The following is a 24,886-nucleotide window of genomic DNA, read 5'->3' as shown; positions in this document are numbered from 1 at the left end:
CTTCTAATTTGGTAGCTGAAAGACATTTAATACCTTAGCTTAGTGAAAGTATGTTTCACTAAGAAAGTATGTTTCTGTAAAAATAGACAGCCTCAGTGCAATTACAACACACATGCTTATAAAACTGCTTCAAAAATTCATAAAATACTTCAGTGCTTACCAAATATTGATACTTGGAGTTTTCTGTGGGTTTGAACCGATGTATTAGGAGTATGAAGTTCATTACTAGATCCAGAATTGTTGAGTCCTTCATTCCCAAAGATTTACAGGATTTGTTTTTTATTTGGTAGGCATTTATTTCTCCATATACAATATTATTCATGTTTGTGGTTTTAAAGTGATATATATAGTATTAACTAATTATTAAATACTTTTTTTTTTTTTTAATATTCCATTCTTTATTTACTGATTTCTTACAGATGCATTCCGGGAGTTTTCAGTCGCAAGAGTGTGGATCTATTATAATTCCACTGTACTTGTCGTTAAGAAGATAAAAACATTTACCTGTAATTCTTCTCTGAAGGTAATAGTTATAATAGATCCACACATTCATCCTTCCTCCCTGGCTAGAGAGAAAAACATTTTTTTCTTTTTAATCTAACTATTTAATTGTAAAATTTGATTTTAAAATGAAACATTGAATGTGCTGATGGCCGTTATGCCTCAAGAACATATAGGAGCATGCCATCTGCTGGTCAAGCAATTTGCCATTTGAGAAATTCAGTTTTGGAATATTTTGAATATAGTTCTGGTGCACTAGGATAGTTCCAAAAGTGTGGCTCTAATATAATATTTACCTTCAGTGAAAAAGAATTGCAGGTAAGTAACTCTTTTGGGATCCTGATCTTATTTCCGACCTGAAAAATCAGGGATGAGTTCTCTTTCTGCTTATATTAGAGATAGCACAGGTTCATCTAACTGGTATCTATTTATCCAGATCTTTAAGACCTTCCTACCAGATTATGTAGATCCAGAAGCTGTGACTTCTGCTTACCACTACCGATTTCCACTACCATCTTAACATTTTTGCAAAGGCAGTGGAGGATACTGAGAATGTATCTCACTCTTCTTTCTTCTTTCCCTTTAGATAACTCACTGGAGTGCCATAAATATTGTATCTAGTTGACCTTTTCAGTCTTTTTCCCTTCATGGGAGAGCAACTCCAAAAAACAAAGGTTCTCTTTTTCTCTTTTGGATACTCAGTATTCAAGGAGATAGGACTCCACTGACAGTTACTTTGCCTTTTGGCTAAATCTGTGGACTAAACGAGGCCAAAAATGTTTTTGTGGTATCCTCATCTTTTGAGTGTGGTAGCTCTTATCTCCAGAGTTTGCAGCTCTTTGTTATGCTCATGAATATACAGAAGCATGTCACTTGATTTGAGGCAATGAAGACAATTGGCTAGAGAAGGGAGAAAAGTTCTTTAGCCTGGATAAATTTGAAATTAGGATTAGACAATGGTTCAGAAAAAGGGTGAGCAAGTTAAAAACAACGGCAGATACTAGTTATCCAGACCTAAAGAAAATGTTTTCCTGAAGACATTCTTAAGAAAATTTTGGATTAGAGTGAAGTATGCTTGTTAAGAAAAACATTTTGATGTGTAAGCTTTCAAATGAGTCTTAGAAATTATTAGCTCTTAATATACCCCATTGAGAACATCCCTTACCGAATACAACCCAAATACATTGCTGAGGAGTCATTAGTATGTAGCATACAAGAAGAATCAGATGAGTTGGAACAGTTTTGAGAAGGCTGAGGCCAGGAAATCGAGACCTCAGAGCTCTATCAAGTCATCACACCATCACGTCATTACAGAGTGGGATAAGATCACAATGTTGAGGATGAGCATGACAGCTGGCAAATCTGGGCCTTTTATGTCCCTGGTTGGTTTTCTGTTTTCATCTCCTTGATATGTGCAGCAGTTCTGCTGGAGACAACTCTCACTGGCTGCAATTTCAATTCTTTTCTGATTGTCTTCCCAGTAACAGACCTTGAGGATAAATTCCTGCCCCAAGTTGGAGAAGCGTATCTGTTTGAGAGCCAGTGTCCTGATGAAAAACAGAATCAAAGGATCCTGCAATGAAAAGGACTTTACTGCATATTCTTCACAGTTTTTAAGAGGGGAAAACAAAGAGGGAGGTCAGGAGGTGGCAGGAAGTGTCTTAGAACTCACCTGACTCATCAAGGAGTACAGGAATTAAGAGTGGAAGGTTTTGACTTCTGCCTTCCTAGAGACTCTTGTGTTAGTAGAAGGGACAGAAAGTCTTTTGGCATTCCAGAGAAGGTCCATAGTTGAAAAGGTTTCCAACTTATCTGTGGGGAACTTAAAAGTAACTTTCTCTGGTTATATGCCTTTCATCTTCTGTGACATTCTTGTTAGTGTTAATAGACTGAAAATACCTAATTATTCTTGGAATGACATGTAATCCATTCTTTAACTGAAACGTCTATGTATTGTGCTGGTGGATGGTCCAAAAGTCTTAGAAAGATTCTGATCCAGGAATGCAAATAAATAAATATAAGAGCAGAAGCAATCTTTGGTGGCAACAGGAGTCCATTTTAATGATTCTTTTGTAATTCAAAACCCAGCAGTTCCTTTCATACTAGAAAGAACATTTATTCTCTTAATTTTGCCATGATATGAACACACTTCAAATACAAGAGCAGTACAGTTCAGATTTAGAAAGTAAGTAAATCTCAGTATGTTTTATATTTCTGATTCCTTGTTTTGATGAAGTGCCCGCACCTGGAAATTATTTTCCGTGGCAATATCATTCAACAATTCAGTTGCTGAAACATACTTACTTGGTAGGGAGAATGATTACTTAAACAGTTAGTATGCTCTGTGCTAGTTTCCTAGAAAGTAAGTGGACTAAGTTGTAGTGGAGTGGTGTTCGTTATTTGTTTGGGTTTTATGGAAAAGCACTCAAATATTTTTCCAGATCAAATATTTTTTTCTAGTTTCTGCAAATTAACATTACCACTGTTAATTTTAGGGGAGGAAGAATGTGTTGTTTCCTTTTTACTTATAGTCTTTGAACTTAAAAGCTTTTTGTTTGAGAGGAGAGAAGGGGACGTGACGAACCAGGAAAAATTATTACCTGAAACTTACTTGCTGAGGCTGACTTTATGCTCTTTGTGCTACCAAAAATGTTACCAAATATCATGGCTTCCTCAGACTCTTTATAGCTTATGTATCAGAGATATAGTTGCTGTCATTAAGCAATTTATTTGTGATCTTCATAATGTGTTGGTTTCAAACAACTGTAGAGATATTAGTTTTAGGTAAGAATGCCACTAGAGCACATTGACGAGTCTGAACTGCTAGCTGGTACTTACAGAAAGAAAAGTGAAAAATTACAGTATTGTTTGTCCCAGGGAAAGAGTAATAATTATTTAAAACTTTTTATATTTTAAGAAAAACCTGAGCTATAGTATATGTGTAAAGTCAGCTGTCTGAATTTAAGACATTTAAATGTTTCCAAATCTTAAGAGGTTTTGTTGCTCACTTACTCAGTGCAGTTCTAAAAGAATAACACAAGTAAATTTACTTGGTTTTGCAATTTAAAGAAGGTCCAGGAAATATTGTTGTGAATTTTAAACAGTTAATGATGTTCATAAAGGATACTTATTTCACTGGAAGAATGAATGAAGTTGAGAGTTCAGAAAATTATTTCACCTGAAAATTGCTTTGGAAAATCGGTTTTGTAAGAGTAGTCAAGTTTCAGCATACACTTAGAAAAAACTTCATAATCACAAATCAAAGGAAAATTAGCCTTTGTTAGTTTCAGTATGTTTGCTAAGTAGTACCATAGCTTTAGTGTCCATAGTCAAAATTAAGTGGTAAGTAATATTCTTGCAAACTTAATTTTTTGGACTTGCTTTAAACTGTCAAGTTTTCTCTCTGTCAACACTCCCCAAAAGTTAACTTTTAAAATTAGGTTCCTAGCCTATTTACAATAATCACCTAAATTTTGAGAAATTATCTACTAAATTTTAACAACTGCTGGTTATGTTTATTCACTGACATTGATTGTTTTAATGCTAAAATATAAAACTCCTTCCTTCTAGTACTGTTCCATTGGGATCTGATCAGATTCTTCTACGAGGAGCTCAGTTGAGAAATACTCAGTGGGTTCATGGGATAGTTGTCTACACAGGACATGACACAAAACTTATGCAGGTTTGTCACTTGGATTTTCTCTAAATGACCTGCTTTGTTACCTAATAATGCCATTACACAGCACAGAAAATCCTTTCGGAAAACATGGCTAGATTCAATATAGTAGTTAAAATGTCAGTAATAGAGCACCTTTGTTATGAATTAAAACCAATAAAAATAAAGCAATTTCTTGTTACTATTAGTCACTTAGCCACGGAGTATTTTTTCCACTAGTAAGCATATTTGTTGATTCTATATTTTAACTAATGTTTTGAAAACTGGTTTATTAGCAAGTTGGATCATTATAGTTTGCCTGTTCATCTTTTTTTATTTTTGACTGCTTCTAAAACTGTAATCTTGTGGAGCTTTCTTTAAAGTACAAAGGTAAGCATTCTTGTCAGAAAATAAAGTGAAAGTTTATTTATTTGCAAAATGAGGAGGGAAGAGAACCATTCTCAGACTATGAAATTACATTTCCTAGTGCTGTTTGAAATATCAAAATTGAGATGCATTTGTTGAGAAAACAATGCTTTTGGATTGGTTGTATGTGTCTCATTTATTACTTTTCTGATTTGTAAAACAGTTACTTGAAAAAGTTTGATTGTTTGTATTAGCAATTGTCTTCTACAGTACTGATAAGGTGTATGCACATTCATTTTTAATGTTTACTGTTAGCTGTTGCTGTGACGAGTGTTCTGTTTGATTATTTAAACTGCTTGTAGCACAAGTCTAAAGCTCTAATTCATGGATTTATAAACTGCTGCTTTTTTTTTCTTTTGAGTAAAACAGTTATGTCATTTATGATAATGATATATTTGGGAGAATATTTAGAAGAGGATGCAGTAACATGTAATTTGAAAAGCAAGAACTGTGTGTACCTCTTCTAATACTTAACAACCACTGTTTTTTATGTCTTGCAGAATTCAACAAGTCCACCTCTTAAAATGTCTAATGTGGAACGAATTACAAATATTCAGATTTTGATTCTGTTCTGCATCCTTATTGCCATGTCTTTGATCTGCTCTATTGGTTCAGCTATATGGAATCGAAGGCATACTGGAAAAGATTGGTACCTTGATCTAAATTGTAAGATGTAAAATAATATATTAATATTTTGGTGTTCAGTTCTCTTTCATATTTGGAAAGGAGGATGATTACCATCCTTTACATAGCATGTTTTTTATCAGTCTTTGTTTATAGGTTGTTGACTAAAGTCATTAGGCTAGGTATATCACAGCAAGAGTAAAATTTACCTTACTGTCTGTCTGAGGCCTGCTAAATTCAGGAAGGGGAGCTTTGTTGTTTGCCCCTACATCTTTCAGCCTTCACATCTCTGCAGCTCAGCAAGGTCTGTATCAGCATTCCACTGGCATAAACAGTCAGCTTCCTAGACATCAGACTAAAGCCATTTTCAGCTATTACTGATGGATTAAATTTAAAGCTGCAGTGACTTTTCTGAATTTTTAAGCTCCCTCGTCCCAGGAAATTGTGCTGTGGCTTTGTAATTTTTACTTTACAAGGATCTAAATAATTACTGGCTGCCAACATCAGATCTTAGCAAACTGTTCCTAAAGAGGATAAAACAGACACGAAATATCTCATCTGACATATTATACTGGGCAGCTGTTCTCACAGTGGATGCAAGGCATTGTGATGTTATGTGGGCCTTCACATGCAACATATTGACATAATTTGACCCTCAGTGAAGGAACTAGATTTAAAGGAAGTTTTCATAAATATACCTTGTGGTCAATTATTCATGTTTTCAGAATTTCTTATGGTGGGCCTAGAGCCTTCTTTACTTAGGCAGTAGAGCAAGAACTAGGCTTTCTGCTCCTGAAACAACAGAGTCTTGAGCACAAAGCTGCTGATTGTAGTCATCAAAGTAGGGATTATGGGGTGGTTTGGTCAGTTTTAAAAGAAAAATCTTAGAATTCTGATTTGAAAGCACTCTGCTAAAGTTTTTCTCGAACAAAACAGTTGTCAGCATTTATAATTAACTTTTGTTTATTGAGAACCTTGCTTCTCTTCTTTTTGATTCTGAGGAAGAAACTTTTAAAAAAAAAGGGGGGGGGGGGGGAACTAACTTTCATATTTCCATCTTGAGGTGGAAAAAAGCGAAATCATTAATGGAATGTTGACGATTTCCAGTAATACAAAAGGATGGCATTAGATGTGCTTCATCATTTATTATTTTTCATCTGATTCTTCTTTTCAGTGCATTTTTTCTTCTTTTCTGGGAAATGTAGACATTTTCACAATATGGTGGCTAGCACAGTAGTGAAGCAGCTCAGAAGCTTTTGGTTTTATTCCTGAAAAAAGAAACACGAAATAGTGGCCATTGATGTTTTGTGTGTTCTTCAAGTGATTAACCATGTCAGTTTATTTTCTGATATATGCCCCACGATTAAATGACATTGTGTTGGATTTTGTAAGGTATGCCCTTTAAGGCTGCATTCAGCTCATAGTTGTTCTTGTACCAGGTACTTTCAATATGTAAGAAGCAATTTATTTCCCTTTCCCTTTAGTTATTTAATTTTTATGTGGTAGTGAAACAGGTTCCCAGCAGTGCCCCATCTTTCTGTATGCTGTTAGTATTTAGTTAGAACAATCTGTTGCCTGTAGATGAAAAAAAGTGGTAATGTTAACAAGAAATATCTGCATATTATTTTATGTACAGGTAGCAATAGGTATCGAACTTCATTTAATCTCAGTAGTCATTATTGAGAATATCAATGTCATGGTGAATGTTAGCTTTCTGGTCCTTTAGACTTGTATTTTGTTTGATGCTGGAATTGGTTTTAATGAAAGTATCCAAAACCTGCTCTCTTGGATGTTAGAGTAACACATTCCATAGGCAGTGGAAACCTGTCTATTTCCCATTTGCATCCTCTCTGAGGTGCTACTACTAGAGTTATCTAAAACTTTAAAAGGAAAAAGTAGTATAAAAATGCTTGTTATATACATTAATAGTCACATTTCCAGTTCTTTTAGAACTTTCATTAAACTCTCTAATTTCATCTCACCTTTTCACATGGTGTAAATTTACCTTTTTCACAGTATTTTGCTGGGTTGGAGGGAAGGTGTGAGGGTGGATAGAGAAAAAATTCATTCCACTCCACATTTCCCCCTTTAAAAATATAAAATTCTAAAATTTAGAGTTTAGAAATTGGTTGCTATAAATAGATATTCCCAGATTGTGATCTTAAAATATAGCAAAAGAGGGATTGGCTGGTAAGTTTGCTTTTCAGAAATTGGAGAAGATGGCAAAGATCTCTAAATTTGAACTCCATTTTATAATAGAGATCCTTAACTTTTATGAAGGTCATTTATAGGCAAGTGATACTGTAATTAATTCTCAAGTTTCTTCTTAGACACAGAGCATTTTAAAAATCAGCAGTTAATGCAATACTCTGTATATACACACTTTTAAGTATGGTCTTAAATGGTTTTTTTATTTGCCTTTTTTTTTTTTTTTTTTTTTTTTTGGCAGATGGTGGAGCAAGCAACTTTGGGTTGAATTTCTTGACTTTTATCATTCTCTTCAATAATCTTATTCCGATCAGTTTGTTGGTTACGCTTGAAGTTGTTAAATTTATCCAGGCGTATTTCATAAATTGGGTAAATACTATTTTTACAATATGCATTGACTTCTAAAATCAAGTAGTTTACAAGTGAGTATAATGATCGATTGCCTGTCTATGTGTACATTTTATTCAAACTCCTTAATGCAAGTATGTAAGTATGCTGTTTATTTATTATTACTGGAATCTGAGAATGTAGTAATAAATGGTTTTATTTAGTGCTTTTATACCTACACCAAACTGCTTTTTGGAACATGTTTTTATGTGGTTTGTACTTTCTCATTATAAATATTCAGGTATCAATTTCATCCAGAATGATCAGAAGAAAGTCTTTCGCAATCCAGTGGAATTTTGTCCAGTTTCATTTTTTGTTTCTAAGCATAGCCCATGTTTTGGGTTTTTTGGTTTGCTGATTTTCCCACCACCACCATCGTTTAATGGGGGTTTTTTTGTACAAAGCCAGTGTCTGTTAGTATTCTCTCTTACAAAGTATATAAAGACCATTTTGCCATCCTTTAATTTTTTTTTCTTAATGGATTAATAAGGGGGGGGAAGAATTGTTTGGGGTGGGGGTGAAATATTCTCCTTAAAGCCATTTAAGTGCTTTTAGTAGCATGCCTTCAATTTTTCCATTTTTTTCCAAATGTAAATTAATCATACCATTCTGAACTCTTTTATTTGATTCCTTGATCAAATGCATGAAATAGATTTGTGTGTGTGAGATATGATGTCATGCAGATGTGGATAAAAGTATATGTGGAGTAGCAGGTGAAGTGTGTGCTTTATTTTAAAAGTTAAATCTTTTTGTGAGCAGTCAGATGGTTTTGATTTCTTCATTTCTTTTGTGCTATAGAAAAATTGTTGACAAATAAGAGAATGCAATGAAATTCTTCCTTTATGTTCTGTATTCTAAAATAAATATTTAACAAAGGCTCACCCATTTTGAATGTGTAGATTGGCAGCTATTTATACAACAAATCCAAAAGATGTTTTTTCTGTTCCCCCCCCATTTCACATCATGAGGGTTTAATTGTCTTAAATTAATCTTATCCATGACTCTGGACATTTATTATCTTAAACATTATCTTTGTGTGTGTGCATATCATATTGGTATAGAAAAGTTGGTCATCTGCTGTACTACGTTGCCATACTTCACAATGTTTTAATCTTTTACTGTATTTAAAATTAAACTGATTTTTTTATTTTTTTGAACAAGTTAACCCACACACACACAAAAAAAAAAAACAACCACCCACCACTTATAATATACCATACATTTACTGTGTACTTTAAAATTTATGTTCATGTTTTTATCTCAAGGTATACTTATCTTGCTATTTAGAAATGTATGGTTATGCATACAATATAAATAGATAAGACTGATCTCTCTTTAAGTGCTACAATGTAGTATTTCTGCTTGTTGCTAAATCTATTTTAGATGTATGTGTACAACAGTTTTTCAATGATACAGATCACTGGAAATAATCAGAGTAAAATCTCAAAGAATCATACAGATTTTTGTTTTAAAGAGGAAATTAATTTTTTCTGGGGACTCTTGGAAGTGATCTGATTGTGTCTCTGGCTTCCTGTGTTGAAATAATCATAAGCAGATAACTTGTATTCATGTTCAGTCAGCTCTTCTACACTTACCTTTTCTATTTATGTACTAGATTTCTTGTAATAAGTTCTGGAAGACTAGTTTTAAAATATGTATACTTTTATTTGTAGGACATAGACATGCACTATGAACCTACAGACACTGCTGCGATGGCTCGTACTTCCAATCTCAATGAAGAGCTCGGACAGGTAGAAAAACATTACTGGTTCTAACTCTGTGTATTGAAATTATTTGTGTTGGTTTACAATCTAAATTATTAATGTGAAGATTCATTTCAAAAAACTTATATTCTTGCCTTAGTCTTTGCTTATTTCTATTCTCTTAATTTTGTCAGATATTTTTAAAAACACTTTGCAGTATGTGGGAGTTAAATTTTTGAAACCAGTATTAAATGAACAAATGCTCCTTTATGTATCAATGTGCGTGTGGTAATCACAGAAGGTTGAAGTATATCATTAAAGTTACAAAATCGGAGGCATTCTGCGCATTAAGGCTGTCTGTGGCACAAAAATTTAAGCTCTGTATATACATTATGATAGTGTGCATCTTCAGTATGTCATTTTTTTCATACACTCTGCCTTGCTCAGAAGAGACAGTGGGTATGCTCTAGGACTGAATCATGATTGTATACATTCCCTCTTTTTTGCCACTGAAGATTGGAAGCAGTGAATGGAATGGGGGCTCATGACTGAATTGGACCCTGGAAATTTGGGGTTAATTCCTCATGTTGCTTTGGAGTTCTCTTTTAATACTATAAAATCAGTTAGGCTTTTTATAAGAGATCACTTATTGTATGTTCTTCATTTTATGGAAGTATGACTTTGTAGAAGTGTGTCTGGGGCACAGGGCATGCTTCCAGAAGCAATACATGTTATATTTGCTGTTTCAACCAACTGTATTTGCAGTCTTGCTTTAAAAACATGCTAAACGCTCTCTGTTACACTGACTGGTGATAGTAAACTGATTCTGTGGAAAAATTATTACGTGCTCATTTAATTGAGCTGTTATACGCTCAAGAATGCTTATTCTTGCATTTCCTAACCTAGAAGTTTTCATAACTAATTCATAAGTTTATCACATAGGAATGTAAAAGTTGTTCTTAGCTTTCCAAGAACAATAAATAATAACATAACTTTAGCCATGTAGCGAACAAGTCTTTAGGAACTAATACTTAAGACATCTGCCTTTTGGGAAAACAGTAGTTGCAGGTAAACATGCGTTGACATTGGTCTACATAGAGGAAGACAGGGCCTTTACCTACTGGCTTTAAGAAGTTATGTGCAGATAGCAGAAAATTTCGTTCTCTCCCTGGCCTTGATGGGGAGTATAGCTCCTCTAGTGGGGAAGAGACTCGGTTGAATCGTAGCTTTCCTTCTGTCTAATTTTACGCTATCTATCTGTTTTTTCTCTCCCTGCAGTTAGTTTGTTATTCACGTTCCCAGACGCATTCCCTCTTTTTGACTTCAACAGTTCTTGTCTTCATTTCTTAAGTTTCTCATCAAAGTCTCCTTCACCAGCAAGATCTAGTCAGACTACTTGGGATCTCCACTTTCACTTTTTTTGACAGATTCTTAATTTGAGCAGATTTTTGTAGGGAGACCAAAGGACTCTGCTAACAAAAAGAACAAGTGTCTTTTCTGAAGTACATGAGGGCTACACATAATGAAGAGAAGACTTCCCCCAAGAGATCTTCAGGTTTTAAGAAAGGCAAAACTTTGGTGTTGGGAAAAAAAAGGTTGATTTTTTCTTAGCTGCAATTCCTGCTTTCCCATTCTGCCCCCACAAAAAAAAATAGTTTGAGGCATAAACCTGTCATGAGAGATTTCTTCTAACTGCTGATTTGACTAAGTCATAATCCCTCAGAAACAGAATCTTTAAATAGGAGATGCTGAGTGTATTTTACTAATACATATCCTTATTAGCTCTGTGTATAATGCAGTTAATTCCTAATTAAGAATACTGTGATTTTTTTTTAATGATAAATAAATTTTAATGAATTACAGTTGAAGTTTACCTTTGACTAATAGAGCCTTTGTTTCATCACAGACCATTTCTTAATACGTTAACTTTTTTCTTAAGATTAGGTTTGAACTAAATTGAAATACATCACAGATGCATGTATTTCAGCTTTAATTTTTAAAATACTTTAACTAGTAGTTTCTGGAGAGGAAGAGTTTATGATGCTACGGAAATAGGAGAACTGGAGTAGGTAGAAAGGAACGTATTTCTTCTATTCCTGCAACTTGGCATTTCTGAACTGTTGGGTTTTTACTAATGTTTTGGCTTTTAAGAAGGTATTTCTGTCAAAAAGAGGGGTTTAGAAATGCATGTAGATACTTTTCCTTTACCGTATTGCTTTCTGCCAGAAATTGAGTGTTTTACTAGCAAAGCATTGGTCTGTGCTAGTTTCTTGCATTTCAACAATATGTAGAGTGAGGGATAGTTAAGTATACCACCATGCACTGAAGCAAGCTCAAGCTTTCTGACATCTCTGTGGACTGCTATGTTTGTAAATGGGTATCAAAACTGTGCATCTGCCACATTTATGTACTGTATTTGTTTTTACTATAAACTATGAAGATTGCAGAACTGGTAAAAATATGTGGTGTGTTGATAGTCATGAATTGTACTAGATCTGTAAATAACTGCTGAATGCTAACATATAATGAATTTTATCATTCATTTAGGTCAAATACATATTTTCTGATAAAACGGGTACACTGACATGCAATGTCATGCAATTTAAGAAGTGTACTGTAGCAGGAGTTGCTTATGGGTAGGTATTTTTATATGCTTCTCTTTATCTGTGTGCCTTCCTTTTCCTCTGCCTGTGCATATGTACCCATGTATTAATACTACAGTTAAACTTAAGCCTGGCAATATCTACAAATAGGAGTCAGTTTGTGTGACTACGAAATCTTACTTACAAGAGTATCATCACTTCAGTCATGACATCTCTTTTTGCAAAGGGGAACAAAGGCTTACTGCTGTAACACAACTTCAGCATGCATGTTTTCTCTATCGCTCAGTCTGTTTAGTGTTGTTACTAAAAAGAAGTCTTCCCTCATACTTGCAAAGACTTGTGGCTACATAAAATATGAGCATGGACAACGACACATGTTCTTGCACTAAATAATATGCAGGATGAACAAGAATTTGAATGACAGTACTGTAGCATGAACTACAGTACTGTAGGCACCATCCAAGTGGCTTTTATGAATACTGTTATAGTGGCATAACTCCAAATATCAATGTTGCTATTAAGAAATCTCTCCAAGTAAATGTGAACAAAGCATTTTGCTATTCTTTGTCAGCAGTTGCAGACAACTCCTTCCACAGAGTTTGTAAGAGCTTCAAACTTCTAAGGCTGTTTACTTGAAAAAAAATTTATTAGAGCAATAAATAGAGCAGAAGCACCTGCATTGTAAATGCCAGTGTGGCTTACGAGTATGTGAGATGCTGGACCTGGGCACATCTCGGAGCATTCAGTAGCAAATAATTAGACACCTTTAGAACTGGGCAGAGATCAGACAGAGGTTGTGAAATTAAGTGTTGGGCTTGTGCTAAAGGTAATGATTTGGCTTTTGTGGCTTTATCATTAGGATCCTTTTGAAAATCCTAATTTCCAGGAGTCTAATCTAGGCTTTCCATTTTGAAAAAACTTAGATCCTTAATGCATTAACCATACTGATGATTTTTTTAATTCATTATTTTTAAAATCAGTATTTTATACTCGGTTCATTATATATCTTCATCTGAAGTCAGTATATCACAAATTCTAAAATTTCTCCTTTATGAAACCTAGGTGTGAATGTATTTTTTACAAAAAAAAATCTGATTTTTTTCTTGTTATACTTTCCAGCTCCTATCCACCCCATTTTGAAAAAGACAGACCAGTTTTCTGATTGACATCACTGTTTAGAAAGCAGAGTTTCTCTTTACAGTGAATAGCCATTACAGCATCTCTCATAGCTACTCAGAGAAGAGACTCATTCTGTCTGTTCTGTAGTGATGCAAATAAGAAGTTGGAAACACAGAAAAGGGTCAAAGTGACTGTTCCATCTCCCATGCCTCTTCTTTCTAAGTGTGTTACAAATTGTGATGTTCAAACCTGTGTCATCACAGGACAGAGTCCTTCATGTGCTATGGCTAGCTTTGTTCATCAGCATTTTGTGAACTCAGCCAGGCAAGCTGCATTAGCATGGCTTCAGATAATTAAAAAACTACCTTTTGTTTAATGAGAAACTGTAACAATGTATGTATACGGAAATATAAACCAAGATTTGTAAAGAGGGCAAATGCCTTTATATCTGCTGTTGTAAGTAAGACGACCAGCGTTCAATTGGAAAAAAAAAAAAAGATCATTTATAGTTTTTGAAGCCTCAAGAGAAGCATTATATTTTTGCAAAATTTTATTGTTATCTAGGCACTAGCAAAATACTCAGTTGAGATACCTTTAAAGCTTTTTTTAGTAATTTAATTTCATTAACTAACTTTTTTATACGTGATCCAGTTTTTTAGCCTTTGTGATTCTTTTTCCTCTCCCTGTTTCTATTCTTTCCTTACTTCTTGTGCAGCCATTGCCCTGAGCCTGAGGACTATAGTGTTCCTTCAGATGATTGGTAAGCTCTAAAAATCATTTAGCATGTGGTGTTTGTTGAAGATTCAAGCTTAAAACCAGTAAGCGAGATTTTTAGAAACAGATATTTTACTCAGAAGTTACTTCAACTTCAAGTTGATGCAGACCGACAGAGTCTTACACAAATTTATGCCATCGGAATTCTACAGCATTAGGTTGTGTACTCTAGAAGAGAATTGCTAATAGGGTTACTGAGGTATAGTACATTTATTCTAATGACAGTCCTGTACAATTCAGAATTGCTTATTGGAGACAGAGTTTTGTCATTTATTAAGGTAGTTGGTATGGCGGTAACTTTAATCATGCTTTTCTATTGTTACTTAGTAATAGGTTAGTAATAATCTCCAATATGTTTGAAAAAAGGTCCATATTTAAGAGTGAAAAAATGTAATAAGTTACTGTTAATATTTTACTACCTACAGGTAGTTTTAGATACTAGCACTACCTAGTTCTTAACTGAAACTGATATTAAAGCACCCAAATACACTTGAGGCCAGCATTAATCTATTAATCTCTCAGGAAAGACTAATTCCTGGCTGCTTTTCTGCTGCCATCTGCATGATGCCTTGTACTTTTTCATCATACTTTCTTAAAATAAATATTTACAATACCATTCAAAATAAGCTCAGATAGATCGGGGAAAAGATGTCATTTACAGTCTTTAAATTATCACTATTGTATTTGTTGAAAGTGATAGCAAGGTATGTCACACAAAACTAATGTGTTTGTCGTCTTATGTTTAGAAAAGTTTGAGGGGAAAAAAACCTTGCTTTTCTAGATTAGAATTAATAATTCTTTCTTTAGATTAAAAAAAACAAAACCTGAAAAGTACCCCCCACATACACATGAAAAGTGGCACACATGCACACCCCAAAATCCTGCCTGACCTGAATATCCTCGTTTGATGTAGCAGCAAGATATTTCTTACAAAGATGTACAAGGGTGCTTAATTGTGCACAAGTGAGTGGTTTCATTAAAATAATGCAATGCTTAAATGAAATGAAGCATGCTTGCTTGTAAGGCATTTATGAAGTAAGACTGGTTTTGACTCATACACATCAAAATTTTTATAAGCAGATCTGAAATGGATAAAATTATGCCAGAACAGTAGTTTAAAAAAAAAAAAAAGTACCTCCCTTTTATAAGCAATTAACATCTTGTAAATACTTAAGAAATGTGATACTTAAGAATAATTTTTTTTTTATGTAAATCTATTGTGATTAATACAATCTGTTTATGATAGTAACATTTCTAATCCTAAAATGACTAATGTACTGAATTCCAAATCTTTTAAATCTTTATTTTTTTGTATTGGAAAAAATTGTTTTCCAGTTTGACACAACATATACCTGCAAATATTTTTCCTTTTTTTTAGCACTGAGAATCTGGAAAATGTCTTGAAGTCTTTCTGTCAGAAGGCTTTAAGCAAACAAAGCTCAAACCTTAGACTCTAAACAAATTTAGCGTATCTGAAGTTGTTAACTTTGGCACTTCAATATCTATTTGCTTTGCGTTTAAAAAAAAAAGTCTTGGTGAATGTGGATGCTTTGAATTTCTCACTTTAATAATAGTTTTTTTAGAAAAAAGTAGTCCTTAGGTGGTTATACAGATGAGGTACTGCAAATTTATATTCCTTCATGGTAGTGCAGGACTAAAACAGCTCACTTTTGGTTTTCATAGAGAATCTTTAGATTGCCTTTGATGTATATGGCTTATCCTTCAACTTAAATCACAGAATGTGTTCACTCTCTTGCAAGATTACGTGAGCCAAGGCCAGATCCACAGTAAATTAAAAAAGAGTACTTTCCTCCAACTGGGTTCACTTTCCAGCACTGTTTTGTTTCACTGAGATTCAAACTCAACTAGATTGTCTTAATACTCAACAGTCAGCTGCAGTAACAAGTCTTCCTAGAAGTATCTATATTTTTGATCTCTCAGCTTCAGCCAGAAGATTTGTGCAATTTGAGAGATGTTAGTGTGTGACTTTATTTCTCCAGAACCGTCTCCACCTCACAACTGTTCAGTCCCTTCCTACTTCACCACTGTTGCTGCATCTTCTTTATCCATGAGTTTACTAGGTTCCTTTTTGGTCATGAGTAATAGAAAACAAACCTTCTCCATGCAGACTTCCCTGATGTCTGAACTCAGTTTGCTTACCCCTTTCAGATACTGGACTTTATTTTCTGCAAACATTTGCGAACCTATTTCAAAACTGCTAACTTCTCAAAGAAATGTGATCTCTTCAGGCATATCTTGTTCTGAATCTCTTCCCATTCTAGAGATCAGACAACAAGAAGCCACAGTCTTACATTGTACATTTATTTTTACTTCATCCTGCATTATCTGAAGTCAGCAGAGAAACTTCCCTGGATTTAAGTGTATTTATATAAATCAAGGTTTCTTAAGATTAGATAAAGTTTGGAGATGTGAAACAAGTACCTTTTTACTTCATTTTGTCACAGTATGTGATTGCAGCCTTTATTGTAACAGCTACAAACAAAAATTTGTTTGACCTTAGCACAGTAGGGTGGATGATTTGTATATGAATTCTTGAGAATATGCTAATGATGATCTTTTTTCTACTTAATTATTTCTAGGCAGGGCTCACAAAATGGAGAAGAAAAAACATTTAGTGACTCCTCATTACTAGAGAACCTTCAAAGCAATCATGTAAGTTATATAGAAACAATTGACATTGTTTTGTGAAATCAAACCATTGCTTTCAGTAAGTCAAAAGATGATGTCCTTTGAAAGAAAATAAATAAATAATGTATTTACATCAGAAAAAAAAAATCAGCATGCCCTCATGAATACTTTTATAATTGTTTGTTGCTGATACTTGTTAATTAGATTCTGTAGATTCTGTCCTTTTTTTCTTTTTTTTTTTTCTTTTTTTTTTAATGGTATGATTCGGATGTTATGAGTCTGAAATATAATAGTCCTAAGTTCTTCATTCTGTGGGTGTTTTAACATTAGCTATGCTGTTCATATCATGTCATGACATCCATCAAAGCTTTCAGGATCAGTCAGGTTAACTTACTATCCTGACATGACTTACTATTTCTGTGCCCAAGCATAGACAAGAGTCAGAACTTAACCATATACATTGTTTTTGCATACATGCTTCCATGAGGTTAGATTATTAGTTCAGATGACGAAATGAAACAGGCATTCTGGAGGCTGATACTTGCCCCAAGGAGACAATACATGTCACAGAAAGTTAATAGCTTAGTTTATGATTTAACAAAGAAACAGTACCATCATTACCACTTTCTGTTTGTCATTTGTACAAGAGATGTTTTTGCCTAGTCATAACCAAGAACGCCTACCTTAAATAGTGTGACTGTTCTGTTTTTGAAGAGTGTAAATAAATTACTCTTTTCTTTCCTTAAATTTTGTCTTCCTGGGAAAATAATTTCAGGGTAGCTGGCAGACAGTGAAGCATTTTGTTCTACAAATGGGGCAGTCTTAAATGCTAGACACCTGAGTGCAACTCTCAAGCCTAGCTAAAGCAGAGGGGGCTCTTATACTTACCTGCACAGGCCTTTTTCAGTGCTAGTAATGTAGAATGCTTGGAAGAGGCATTGTCCTGTTACTGCTCTTGTCTAGAGAATCCTTGGTATGCAGGTGGTTGAATCTTGAAAGTTTTCTGGTAGATATGTAGTATTAAGTATATATAATACGAGTATACAAGCTATAAAATTGCATTTGTATACATCTTAAAGTAAAAATTCAGGAACACATTCAAAGAGAGGTTTCATCATTGTATGTTAAATGTGTTCTGAAGTGCTTTGGAAAAGAATCTGTAATTCAGCCTTCTCAATACATCTTAGATGATCTGGGGGCCCTCAGTGGAAGAGAACAGGAACCTGCTCCCATTAGTGTTTCTGCGCTATGGAATTAAGTTAGGCTTTCAGAGCTTATTGTATTTTATAGAGTCATTGTAATGTTATCTTTATTGTTCACATTCTTAGTCTGCTACTAATATGAAATATTATAAATATGCTACAAAAAACCTCAGTTGAGGTGGTAGCTGCTTTGAACTTAGGGGGAATGCTGGGGTTTCTTTTGAATAACTATTCAGGAGTCAGTTCATTCATTTTGCAAATTTCAGCTGTACTAATAAGGTTTTTAGCTGTATTCATCAAAAACAATCAACTGGTTTGCTTATATACACTCTTTTCCCCTCTTTTGGCTAAATCATTTAAAATTGTTTCAGCTTTGTGGACTCTGAAGTGCCCGAGACATTCATCTAAATGTCTTCCTTTAAAAGCTGTCTACCTGACCTTGCAGCATTTTCCACATGATTTTCGGGTTCAGTTGCTTCATCTTTCTGAAGATTCTTAAAAAGTGTTGTCAAATATAGTATTAGACAGAAGTAATGTAAAAGGGAATATTTTTATTAAAAAAACAACATCCAAAGAGACTTCAGTGAATAATGTAAAATTCTTTCAATACAGCATTCAGATTTACCTTCCCTATGAAATGCTTATTTGAATTATTCCATGTTTCTAGTTATCTGCTTTTGATTGTTATGATAGAAAAAGGCCACTAAATTCTATCTATACAGCCAGTATCGAAGTAAAGCAGCAATAAGTTATTCTGCATGCTGAGATTAGTGTGCAGATAATGCCTGTTTTGTTTAGCTGTTGATAGTTTTTGTCATGGTTTAACCCCAGCCAGCAACTAAGCACCACGCAGCTGCACACTCACTCCCCCCCCACCCAGTGGGATGGGGGAGAAAATTGGGAAAAGAAGTAAAACTTGCGGGTTGAGATAAGAATGGTTTAATAGAACAGAAAAGAAACTAATAATGATAACACTAATAAAATGACAACAGCAATAATAAAAGGATTGGAATGTACAAATGATGCACAGTGCAATTGGTCACCACCTGCCGATGAACACCCAGCTAGTCCCTGAGCAGCTATCCCCCGCCCCCACTCCCCCCAGTTCCTATACTAGATGTGACATCACACGGTATGGAATACCCCTTTGGCCAGTTTGGGTCAGCTGCCCTGGCTATGTCCCCTCCCAGTTTCTTGTGCCCCTCCAGCTTTCTCGCTGGCTGGGCATGAGAAGCTGAAAAATCCTTGACTTAATCTAAACACTACTGAGCAACAACTGAAAACATCAGTGTGTTATCAACATTCTTCTCATGCTGAACCCAACACACAGCACCATACCAGCTACGAGGAAGACAACTCTATCCCAGCTGAAACCAGGACAGTTTTTAAAGAAGAGAGGAAAAATCTTTAATTAATTTTTTTCTTGACTGTTATTTGTCCATATCTATGATTACATTTCAGTTAGTTATTGCTTAAATGATTAATCACGCTCTGACCTTTTTTTTTTTTAAGCCAACTGCACCTATAATATGTGAGTTTTTGACAATGATGGCAGTGTGTCATACAGCAGTTCCAGAAAGAGAAGGTGATAAAATTATATATCAAGCAGCATCTCCAGGTGAGACTCAGATAATTGAGTGAACGTATAGTAAAGTGTTCTATCAACTCAACAAGCAAGTTTTATTCAAAGTTTATTGGTTTTTGAAGTATCTTCCAAAATTAAAAAAGAAAACATATCCCTCAAAAAAAGAATTGGTGTCAGCTAAAATCAGTTTTGTCAAAAAAGGATCTAGACTTTTCTAATTTGCTTTAGAAAATTTATATGGATGTCCTATGGATTATAAGGGTGAAGGGTGATTAACCGTACAGCACTCCTAAGGTGTTGTCAGATTGCTGTGGAAGTCTGAAGGAACTGCTCAAATGCAAATAGAAATCAAACCAGGAGACAAATTGATGTCCTTGCTTGTGAACCTGTTCTGTACTTGATAACCATGGTATTGATTTAGAACAAAGAATGCATTTGTAATCCAAAATGAAAAAGAAATGTTTTTAATAGGATAAAAGTTGTGATAAGTGCTACTAGAGAGTGAGAAAAGATTATAGTGCAAAAAGTCGGCTTCAAGCCTACTGTGGTTCACAGACAATTTTTGAATTCAGGAAATGATGAAGCAAGGCAAAATGATTAAAATATGCACAGCTCTGCTGGGCTATAATGTATTATAAGAAGTTATGATGGGAGAAATGACAGGAAGTGCAGAGAGTCTCCAGCCTTCACCTTCCCCGTCTGCCCCAGCTCCCAGGTGGCTATTCCTCTAAATTCTGTCCTTTAACAGTTGGAAGACAAGGGCAGAGGTAGGGCCATCAATAAAGCTAATGGATCAGGGCAATGTTTTACTGGGCATTGCAAGCAAATTCTGTTCTGACATCCTGAGCCATTTGGAGAGAACTGATGCCTATGGGAGACTGGGTTGCTGCTTGAAATGTTTCCTGAATGTAGACATTGAAGTTATTTGTTATTTACAGCAATCGCTTACCACTCTTCTCTTCTAAAACAGAACTTATACAAAAAGAAATGTACTTTGTCCAGTGCCCCACTGAGGAAGGTGCTTGCCTAGGTGCTTTGAAAAGGATGCTCTCGTTAGTGAGCTGAGAGGCGTGTTCCTTTTGGGGGCTTGTTTTCTCTGAGCCGTAAACTCATTTCATCAGTTTTAACAGGAGAAACAAAGAGTTCTTTCCAGCACCACATCTAATCTTAAAAATCTATAAAGGAAAAAGGAAGCCAAAAGTAGCAAAGCTTGTGTCCATTAAGTCATGGGGTAAACTAACAGTTTTCTGGTATATCTGCAAAATAACTAATTGACTTGTTGCAGATGAAGGAGCATTGGTCAGAGCAGCCAGGCATCTTCGTTTTGTATTCACAGGAAGGACACCTGACTCAGTAATCATAGAGTCTGTAAGTACATTGGAGTAACGATACAATTTGCTGTATTTACTCTTGCCGTATTAAATAATTTCAGAATAAGTGCATCATGGTACATACCTATTGAGATGTTATTTGGTTTTGGTTCTTTTGGTTGAGTTTTTTGCATTAATTCTCACTTTTTTTTTTTTTCTCCTATTCTTCAGTTGGGACAGGAAGAAAGATATGAACTGTTAAACGTCCTGGAATTTACCAGGTAAACAACATGTTGTGCACTTAGTGTATTTTTGTGAAAATACTTTATGAGTTTCTCTTATGGGTAAAAATGTTGGTATTTTTTATATTTGTACAGGCAAAGTATGCAGGTTGTGTGGCTTTTATCTCTGTAAAATGTGATCATACCATAGGCAAAACAGTGTACATGATTAAGATCACACTTCTGATTTATTGTAAAACATTTTCAGAGGCATATATATTTTCCTGTTGTCTCCTTTTTGGCTAATATTTTTCACTTTTGCTTTAGCGCAAAGATTGAAAAAAAAACTTTGTCTCAAGACTTAAAAAAAATATGTGAAAAGACAGTATAGGAAAGTACTTGAACTTTTAAATGTATTTCTGAAAGCCCTGACACCATGTGATTTACTAAAAATTTGATATTTGGGGGGGAAGATTCAAATAAGTGTTATACATAACTTGTGTTTGGCTTGACTAATAGAATGAAAATTTGCATTTGACCTTAAATATACTTGCATAATTATGATTTGTTTAAATACTCGAGACTGAAACCTGTTCTCTTCTGAGCAGCATCACTAGACCATTGGCCAGTTATTTTTCTTGGAAACTGAGTTTATCACATACTTTGCTTTCAGTAAAAATTTTCTGTCAAAGCTGTTGGAATTATAAAGGTACCCATAAGAAATCTGGATGCAGTTTCCCTTGTTATGTAGATCTGTTTAAATTGTATCCATGTATGCCATTTGTGTTCTAAGTGTTTGTGTAGGCCCATTGCTTACTTTGGCATAGGATGGGGACTGAATTTGTATGTAGAGGAAACTTTTTTTTTTTTTTTTTTTTTTTTTTTTTTTTTAGTATGATTACTTGTAATTGTGCCTGCGGAAACTGGTCATTGTTTTCCTTCCTGTCCTATTAAGTGTCCCTTAGGCTTAGCTAAAGAAGTAAAAAGATAAAAAAATAAAGATCCAAGCCAACACTGGAGAGACAGGCTGAGGATGTATAGGTTGGGTGAAATGAGAGTAGTTTGCCTATAGTTATAATAATAGGAATAATAATGTGAAACATAAAGAAAGATCAGCACAGTGAAAAAAGAATAAGGCAACAGAGTAATTTTTATAGTTTTGAATGTCTTTTAATGACTGCTTGCAGTTAATGTTGTTTTTCTATATTGTAGAGGGCATACTTGAAATTTTTAGGATTTATGCCATGGTTTCATTTCTCTGTAGGCACTTCGTTCACTTTCTGTTCTGGAAAGTTAGCAATCATGTAGCACAAAGTGCATTGTTAGTTTGACATCTGTGAAAGTTTATGCTGCATTCATGGAGCAGCAGTGAAGGATTCCTATGTTGTTTCTGGTTTTGATCTTTGTCTTAATTTCATAAATCTTTTTAAACTTCTGTGTCAGTCTAAAATTGTAATTTAAACAGTGATATTCTATGGCGAGAGGAGAATTGCTTTTAAATCTTAATCTTTGGAGGATTAAGTTTTTTGGTGGATACCAATCACCCAACTTTATTAAGCATTCAGTTTTAGAGCTAGTTTTGTTCTTATTCTGTAGTCTTTAGCTTTGCTTGGAACTGACTTGTTGGAAGCACTAGAGGTCACCCTTGTTCCACAGCAAGAGAAATTTTGGCTCCAAAACATAACACCATCTGTATGGGTAGGAGCATGTACCTTCAGGGAAGTAATCTGTAGTGATTAAACTATTGAGTGAAGAGTTTCCAGGTGTTCCAAGTTTTTCCCAGAAAAAATGCACAATAATTCCTTGCCACCTTCCAGTACAAGCCAGATAAGACTATTCTGCAAGTAGAGTGCAATAGTGTCGACATTTGCTAGGATGGTCTTTCAGAGAAGTATGTTATGGAAGTAAAGCTTGTAGGAATGCTTGGTAGAGTTGTTCTTTATGGTATTCTCTTTTTACAGTGACCATAGCTGTGCCTGTGAAAAGAGAAGCAGTAGACTTATACAGTATGCTAATTACACTTTGTTCATAGCTCTCAGTCTAACTGGCAGGTGAGCATACTGAAAGCAACTGATAATCCTTAACCAGCTGACAAGTATTCCTAAAACATATTGCTAATCTCTGTGGAGCAAACAGTGTCTTGAGAACTTGTGCTGAGTTTAGGTTGCCTCCAGTAGATACTCTGGTCAGATGCCACAACTGCTGTGGTACCTTAAGCTCAAGGAATTCGGGAGTTGTTCAGACCCTCTGCTGTTCAGGGCTCCCCGTACTGTCAGGGAAGGAATTGTGTGGCATTGTGCCCCTTCTTGTATTCTGTCATCTGGAACTGTAACAAATAGAAAAACCACAGCTGTCTCTTGGGAGCAAAAACCAACTCCTAGGGTATGTGTCTGCAGGGCAGGGGGAAGCAAGGTACTATGTCAGTTAAGGATCCAGAAGCATAGAATATTTTGCACTTACTGTCATCCCTGCGCTGACTACATGCACTGTCTTCTCACCTGGGCCAGCTGCAAAGATTTTGAGCATGTGATTCCTTCTTTCAGTAAGCATAAGGAATGTCTGCTATCAGGGCACAAATTGCACATCAACGTGTTATTACTAACAGTGCTACTGAATGAGGTTTTGACTTGTATCTAATTGCTTTCTTAGAGAAATTAATTGAATTTTTAGCACCAGAATTAATTTCACTGGCAAGTATTGAGTATAGACATAGTAATAATATCTCAATATCTGAAGTATGTACCATCTATTGATTTAATGACTGATTTTCATCTGTATCCCTGGGGCATACCTCTACAGTTTAGCAGAAACTGTCTGTGATATTATCATGGTTTATCCCCAGCCAGCAACTAAGCACCATGCAGTGGTGGGGGGAGAGAACTGAAAAAAGAGTAAAACTTGTGAGCTGAGATAAAGACAGTTTAATAGGACTGAAAGAAAGAAAATAATAATAATGCTAATAATAATAAAACACCAATATTAATGAAGGATTGGAATATACAAAACAAGTGATGCACAATGCAGTTGCTTACCACTCGCCAACTGATGCCCAGTTAGTTCCCAAGCAGTGATACCCCCAGGCCAACTCCCCCCAGTTTATATACTGGGCATGACACCACATGGTATGGAATACCCCTTTGGCCAGTTTGGGTCAGCTGCCCTTGCTCTGTCCCCCTCCCAGCTTCTTGTGCCCCTCCAGCCTTCTTGGTGGCTGGGCGTGGGAAGCTGAAAAATCCTTGATTTAGTCTAAACACTACTGAGCAACAGCTGAAAACATCAGTGTTGTTATCAAGATTCTTCTCATACTGAATCCAAGATATAACACTATACCAGCTACTAGGAAGAAAATTAACTCTATCCCAGCTGAAACCAGGACAGATAGTTACAGATTGTCTAAAATGTATTTTTTATATAGAATGCCAGTGTAATTACCTGAAATACAGCAATAGTTCAACTAGTGCTGCTGTGTCTGATCAGTTTTATGAATAATCCACATTACCTTGGCTGTTGTACTGGTTTGAGACCTTATCTCCTCTCCATCATTCAGAGAGATCCAGAATATACTGATCCTGTTTTGTGACGGAAGACTGATACTTCTAAACATAGAAAAAGAATGAGTGGCTGACAGAGTATGTACCCAAACCTCTGTAGCAGTGCTTGTTTTCTGTGCTTGTGTGCTTACACTCTGAAGAAATTTTCATTTTAAACCTGAGACAGATTTTAAAATAATGGGCCTATCAAGAGCTACTTCTGGAAGTGGCAAATCTTGGGACTGAGGAAAGTATTTTGTATTCTGAGTGAAGTATTAAGTGTTCTATCCATCTGTAATCCCGTGGCAACTTCATGGGAGTTACTAGCTATTCTGCCTCCTCATCACAACCCAAAGGTTTACCCAGCCTGTGGGTGCATAGCGATAATG

At 35.1% G+C, this 24,886-nt stretch overlaps 1 protein-coding gene across 12 annotated transcripts in view; it reads left to right on the top strand.

The window, feature by feature from the left end:
- Positions 1-24,886, top strand: part of ATP8A1 (ATPase phospholipid transporting 8A1) — a 128,545-nt gene that overhangs the window by 32,279 nt on the left and 71,380 nt on the right. For 9 of the 12 annotated variants that reach the window (XR_012650054.1, XM_075025122.1, XM_075025082.1 and 6 more), the window contains 10 exons: positions 4,072-4,183; positions 5,083-5,248; positions 7,656-7,783; positions 9,475-9,552; positions 12,052-12,140; positions 13,942-13,986; positions 16,601-16,673; positions 19,364-19,469; positions 20,722-20,804; positions 20,978-21,027. Coding sequence is in view for 11 of the 12 variants with exons in the window: in XM_075025122.1 (XP_074881223.1) it covers positions 4,072-4,183; positions 5,083-5,248; positions 7,656-7,783; positions 9,475-9,552; positions 12,052-12,140; positions 13,942-13,986; positions 16,601-16,673; positions 19,364-19,469; positions 20,722-20,804; positions 20,978-21,027 (930 nt within the window). In the remaining variant the exon portion in view is untranslated. The remainder of the gene's footprint in view (positions 1-4,071; positions 4,184-5,082; positions 5,249-7,655; positions 7,784-9,474; positions 9,553-12,051; positions 12,141-13,941; positions 13,987-16,600; positions 16,674-19,363; positions 19,470-20,721; positions 20,805-20,977; positions 21,028-24,886) is intronic. The other 3 variants (XM_075025112.1, XM_075025102.1, XM_075025168.1) reach the window with 1 other exon arrangement.

The sequence above is a fragment of the Buteo buteo genome, chromosome 1 (genome assembly GCF_964188355.1).
Source record: "Buteo buteo chromosome 1, bButBut1.hap1.1, whole genome shotgun sequence".
Classification (NCBI taxonomy): Eukaryota; Metazoa; Chordata; class Aves; order Accipitriformes; family Accipitridae; genus Buteo; species Buteo buteo.
Note: the sequence above shows the minus strand (reverse complement) of the source record. Positions and strands in the feature narration are given on the sequence as shown.